General features: G+C 51.5%; 1 protein-coding gene across 1 annotated transcript; it reads left to right on the top strand.

Annotated features, from left to right (window-relative positions):
- The first annotated feature begins 1,915 nt into the window (after window positions 1–1,915).
- On the top strand, window positions 1,916–3,901 carry LOC123358366 (erythroid membrane-associated protein-like). Its single transcript, XM_045000926.1, has 2 exons — window positions 1,916–2,383; window positions 2,904–3,901. The coding sequence occupies exons 1-2, from the start codon at window positions 2,299–2,301 to the stop codon at window positions 3,467–3,469; spliced, it is 651 nt and encodes a 216-aa protein (XP_044856861.1). The 5' UTR covers window positions 1,916–2,298; the 3' UTR covers window positions 3,470–3,901.
- Window positions 3,902–5,657: the final 1,756 nt, after the last annotated feature.

Genomic DNA, 5,657 nt, shown 5'->3' on the forward strand with positions numbered 1-5,657 from the left:
CTTGAAAAAACATTTCCAGCTGAGACACAGAAATCTTATGTAAGGAGGATATTTCCTGCTTAGTATTTTTCTTCCTTTGTTTTCCCTTCCCGCTTGATTACTGCAAATTAAGCAGAGCCGCACATTCCTATTGCTTAGGCCCGAACCTGTTATGCCAACATTCCTGTTTGGGCTCAGCTGTGGGGCTTGGAACTTGGGTTAATAATTCACTGTACAGGGGGAATCTTAAAACATCACAGACAAATTTAGTCCACACATATTTTACCAGGGAAGTACTTGGATCAGCAAATGATCGAGTTTTTCCCAAATGATATTCTTTCAAGGCATACTTTGTACAAAGATTATTACAATAGTGCATAGAGTGTGAGTACAGGGGTGTGTTCTACCACAGTATGTCTCTCCCGAACACCCTCTATGGTGATAATCAATATAAAGAAATTGGTTATTCTCTCACCATTGTCCTCACCCTCCTGAATTGCTCCCTTTATCCCTGCTGATCCCAGGGGACCCACTGATTCTCTCACAGGCTTCCTGATTCTGATAGGCTGAAATAAATCCCTGGTATTTGTTTTATATATCTCTGGCCATTCACTCTTCTAGTTTAACTTTGGCCTATTCAGTCCCATCATACTCTTCACACCGATGCACTTTTCTCCTTTTACTGACTTCACAGGGTTAATATTTTAATATTTTCCATTTGCTGAAGGATCCCTCTTTGGCTCTCCCAACCTCTTGCAGCTGGCAGGATGGGGTTACTGTGTTTCTCCCCTTGCTGATTCCTTTGTTGCCCAGGAGCTGCCAGGCTCTGGTTGCTGATGTAGCCTCCTGGCTGAGTCTAAGGATTTTAACTTCTCTGCTTTAAAGTCTTTTTGACTCGCTTTCCTTCTGCAACATGATGTGATCCTGACTCGTTTCTCTGTGTTTTGTTTTTAGCCAAACTCCAGGCTGAGATCGGTAAGTTCCATTCCCCCCATTATCACCCTTGTGTGACATTGTTTCCTGTTCAGAGTGTTGGTGTTCACGGGCGTTCTCACCCCTCTGTCTGTGTTTAGTTACAGGGTGGAGAAGCGTGCAGCTCTACGCAGGTACTGTACATGTCGCTGATATTTTATCCATGGGGAGATCCACCTCCCCGTGGGAGCTCTTGGCTCCTTTCCCTACACAGAGCATTTTCCTATGACATTCGATAGGCTACAAACAGCTGTCTGGGTGTATTTGCACCCAGCATGCTGCCTGACCATACGTATGTACTGGTGAAGGCTGGGAGAGTCTGGGCAGCTCCAGCAGGAATTTTTAACATCCTGCACAGACTCAGATTTCGCAGGACAGCGACCTGAACAATGGGCTGATCCTGTGAAAACCTGGACAGGTGGCAACCCTAGCTCCTGTCCACACAAGCCAGTAACACCCAGCTGAGCCGGTTACAGGCCCTGGCAGGGACGCTGAGCTACCAGCTGCTGTGATCACTAAGATTGTTAACTCCTCCGTGTGCCACACACCGTGCTTAGAACCGCCAGGGCCCTGGACCCAGCGCCAGAACAGCTGTAACCTAGACTCATAGCAATGCAGGGTTGGAAGGGACTTTGTGAGGTCACCTAATCCAGCTCCCTGCACTGGGGCAGGGCCTAGACCATCCCTGACAGGGGTTTGTCCAACCTGTTCTTACAAACCGCCAGTGCCAGGGATCCCACAGGCTCCCTTGGAGCCGGTCCAGAGCTTCACCGCCCTGAGAGTGAGAAAATGTTTCCTAATCTCCAGCCTCAGTCTCCCTTGTTGAAGATTTCAGAGGGGCAGCCGTTGTCAGTCTGTATCCACAAAAACAACGAGGAGTTCTATGGCACCTTAAAGACCAACCGATTTATTAGGGCATAAGCTTTTGTGGGGAAAAAATTCCACTTCTTCGTACTCCGTGCAGCTGAAGAAATGGGATTTTTTACCCACGGAAGTTGATGCCATAATAAATCTGTTGGTCTTTAAGGTGCCACCGAACTCCTTGTTGTTTTTCCTGAAGATTGTGCCCCTTGGACAGGCCCTCGCCCTGCCCGCTGGGGGCGCTCAGGGTGTTGCCAAGTGTGAGTATTGCTGTTACCGCATTGCGGGGGGAAGCTGGATGGGCTGGTTTGGCAGGGGGCAGTGATGGGAGCTTTCACTTCCCTGTCACCGATCTCAGCCCAGCCCGAGGCCAGTTCTTAGTGGACAGGAGCTCACATCATAACTCACATTAATGGCAACCACAGGGAGATCAAGACCTGCATGGGCCGCAGGGAGAGAGGTTCCAGCAGGGGTCAGGGCTGAGCCATGTCAGCAGCACCGTGCGGGGCTCACACAGCCGCTGGGATGTCCTCGTACCCCACTCAGTGCATGGAGCTCCAGCTGCCAGGGTGTACATGCCACTTCTCGAGGCTACATGTGGGGTGGGGGGCCTGCCCAGATTGGCCTGCTGCAGGGAGAAGGGGGAGTTCCCTTCTCCCGCTGTGCCTGGCCCCAGCCCTGGCAGTGGGGAGCAGAAGGATGGATGCGGGACCAGGTGCTGAGTGAGCCAGAGTCCCCTCAGCTCAGCCCCCATCCCCCGCAGGTGGGCCCAGGCAGGGAGCAGGAGCTGTCACCCCAGCCAGGCTGGCTCAGCTGCACAGAGGCAGCGACCAGGAGCAGCTGGCTTCGGCCACATCAGAAAGGCTCTGTCCCACTCCCCGCACAGGCCCTGGGGCACAGGTGCAGTGGGAGAAGGACAGAGCTCTCCCCCCGCTCCCACAGGTAACATGGGGCAGGAGGAGCGGGGCAGCCCCGGGCTGGGCACAGGGGAGAAGACACATGGGGTGGGCACATGTCCGCCCCTTTAGATTGTGCCCCCCTAGTATGGCCAGCCTCTGGCCCCGGCACTGACTCTGTGACTCTCTCCCCAGTGGATGTGACTCTGGATCCCAGCACAGCAAATCCCTACCTCGTCCTGGCTGAGGATCGGAAACGTGTGACACACCGAGATGAGCGCCAGGATCTGCCTGACAATCCGGAGAGATTTGATACTATGGCGGTTGTCCTGGGCGCTGAGGGATTCACGAGCGGGAAACGTTACTGGCAGGTGGAGGTTGGAGGAAAGAATCTCTGGACTCTGGGGGTCTGTAGGGAAGCTGTGCGCAGGAAGGGGCATATTGTATTTCTACCGGAGAATGGATACTGGACAATATGTCAGCATGCTGGGCTATTCAAGGCCAATACCTCCCCCCCGACCGTCCTGCCCGTGAGCGTCAGGGCCAGACGATTGGGGATTTTCCTGGACTATGAGGCGTGCGAGGTCTCCTTTTACAATGTGACTGACAAGTCCCATCTCTTCACTTTCACTGACACCTTCTCTGGGGTTCTCCGCCCTTATTTCAACCCTGAAAACAATAAAGGGGGCACAAATACGTGTCCCCTGATAATCTGCCCAGTCCCATCTCAGGCTGGAGGGAGTCTCTGTCCCGGACAGTGACACCTGCAGCAGAGACTGTCCCGTCCCAGCACTGACCAGCCCCCAGGCGTTTCTCCTGCCATCCCCTCCCCTCTCAGTTCCCAGCATCAGGAATATTGGCAACCAAGCAGCCCTAGAGGGGGGAGCTGGCTGCAGAGGCAGAGGGGTGTGTGGGTGCTGTGCCCAAGGGTGGGAAGGAGGCTGCAGCAGCAGGGAGGGAAAAGCCCAGATCACAAGGTGTGCGGGGTGGGGGAGATGAGAGAGGTCTATAAAATCATGACTGGTGTAGAGAAAGTAGATACAGAAGTGGTGTTTACTACTTCTTCTAACACAAGAACTAGGGGTCACCAAATCAAATGAAGAGGCAGCAGGTTTAAAACAAACCAAAGGCAGTATTTCTTCATACAACGCACAGTCAACCTGTGGAACTCCTCGCCACAGGATGTTGTGAAGGCCAAGATTATAAAAGTGTTAAAAAAGAACTAGATAAGTGCATGGAGGACAGGTCCCTTAGGGGCTATTAGCCAGGCTGGACAGGGATGGTGTCCCTAGCCTCTGTTTGCCAGAAGCTGGGAATGGGTGACAGGGGATGGATCACTTGATGGTTACCTGTTCTGTTCATTCCCTCTGGGGCACCGGGCATTGGCCACTGTTGGAAGACAGGTTTCAGAGTAGCAGCCATGTTAGTCTGTATCCGCAAAAAGAACAGGAGGACTTGTGGCACCTTGGAGACTAACAAATTTATTGTAGCATAAGCTTTCGTGGGCTCCAGCCCACTTCTTCGGCGGACAGGATACTGGGCTAGATGGACCTTTGGTCTGACCTAGCCTGGCCACTCTTACGTTTACTTTTCAAAAAACAAAGAAAAAAGAATGAGAAATGGTATTTTTGTCTTAGGTAGTCCCAACAGTTTATGGTGTCTTAGAGCCTGATTCAAAGTGGTCCAGTTCCAGGGGGTTGTTCTGGGGGAGGGATGTGGCTCTGGTCTGATTTGGAGGGTTGGCCTGGTCTTTTGGGGGCACAGCTGGTCCTGATCCCAGTCTGTTTGCCTCTCGGCCTTGGGGGGAGGACAAGCAAGTCTAGTATGACTAATTATACTGTCAGTAAAATGTATTAAAATTTTGATGTTTTTTTATTTTTAAAATATTTTAAATAGTTTTAAATTCACCCCAATTTCATATCAAAATGTAATACAAGCCCTGGTGGTTCCTATGAGAAATGTGAATGGTGAGATAGTGGGAATGGGTCTTTTTAGTGGGAGCAGCACATGGCCAGTATTTTGGGTGCTCTGGCTTTTGTTAGCTGTGTTTTATTTTCTCTGTTTTCTTTTATAATTTAGTTTATATCCACTTGTGTGCGTATCTTTTTTTCCCCTCGGGCTACCACTGCTGGTACCCTAGTGACAGCCACCTCCATCTGCAACTTAAACTTCAAATATTGGAAATAAAACCTGTGCACCTGTGTGCTGTGTCAAAGACAAGTCCTGTGTCGATCTCCTGTCTTTTACAGTTATTCCCTATGGGGGCCCACACATATGTTTGGTGCCAGGCCCCCAGAAGTTTCATCCAGCACTGGACACCTGTATGATAGCACACGCGGCGACTTCTAGCACTCCAGCCTGGAACCAAGTAAATAATATAGGGGCAGGTACACAGCTCTGCTTACCCTGTGGGCTACAGGAAAGGGATCAGATGAGTTGGCACCTGTTGATACATGGTGTCATGGAAGCAGCATATAAGGTTGAGTAGTTTGTAGCTGTTTGGCCTGAGGTTGGTACTCACGTTCATCAGCTCTTCCAGCCAGGGGGAACTGAACCCAGGTCTCCCACAGCCCAGGGGAGTGCGTGAACCGTGGAGCTAAACGTTATAAAGCAGCTGATGTGACCAAACCCACCTCTTCCTTCTCCCCCTACCGCTAGTTTGTGTGGCGTGAGGCAGCTGCCTACCTCCAGTCCAGCAAGAAATGCCTTAGGCACCTGAATCACCTGACGGCAGGGGCTGGGTTCCCATTTGTGGAGTGCTAAGCAGAGACAGCCACCCCCCTGCAACCCAGATTTAGACATCTATCTGGGGGGTGGGAGGGCAGGGCTTAGGACAATGTGCTTCTCCCAGCCCCTCACTCCCGACCCGCAGTCCCCTGCCAGTCCAGCCCTGCCCCACCAGCTCTGCGGTGACATTTTTTTTCAATGTCTTTGATTTCTTTTCTAGAT

Source organism: Mauremys mutica, unplaced genomic scaffold, assembly GCF_020497125.1.
Source record: "Mauremys mutica isolate MM-2020 ecotype Southern unplaced genomic scaffold, ASM2049712v1 Super-Scaffold_100046, whole genome shotgun sequence".
NCBI classification, from domain to species: Eukaryota; Metazoa; Chordata; order Testudines; family Geoemydidae; genus Mauremys; species Mauremys mutica.

Excerpts from the sequence above, each read along its gene's own strand:
- LOC123358366 (XM_045000926.1), top strand. The coding sequence starts at position 2,299 with ATGTCAGCAGCACCGTGCGGGGCTCACACAGCCGCTGGGATGTCCTCG. Across the intron at positions 2,384-2,903 it reads GGAGCTCCAGCTGCCAGGGT|TGGATGTGACTCTGGATCCC; the intron begins GTACATGCCACT and ends CTCTCTCCCCAG.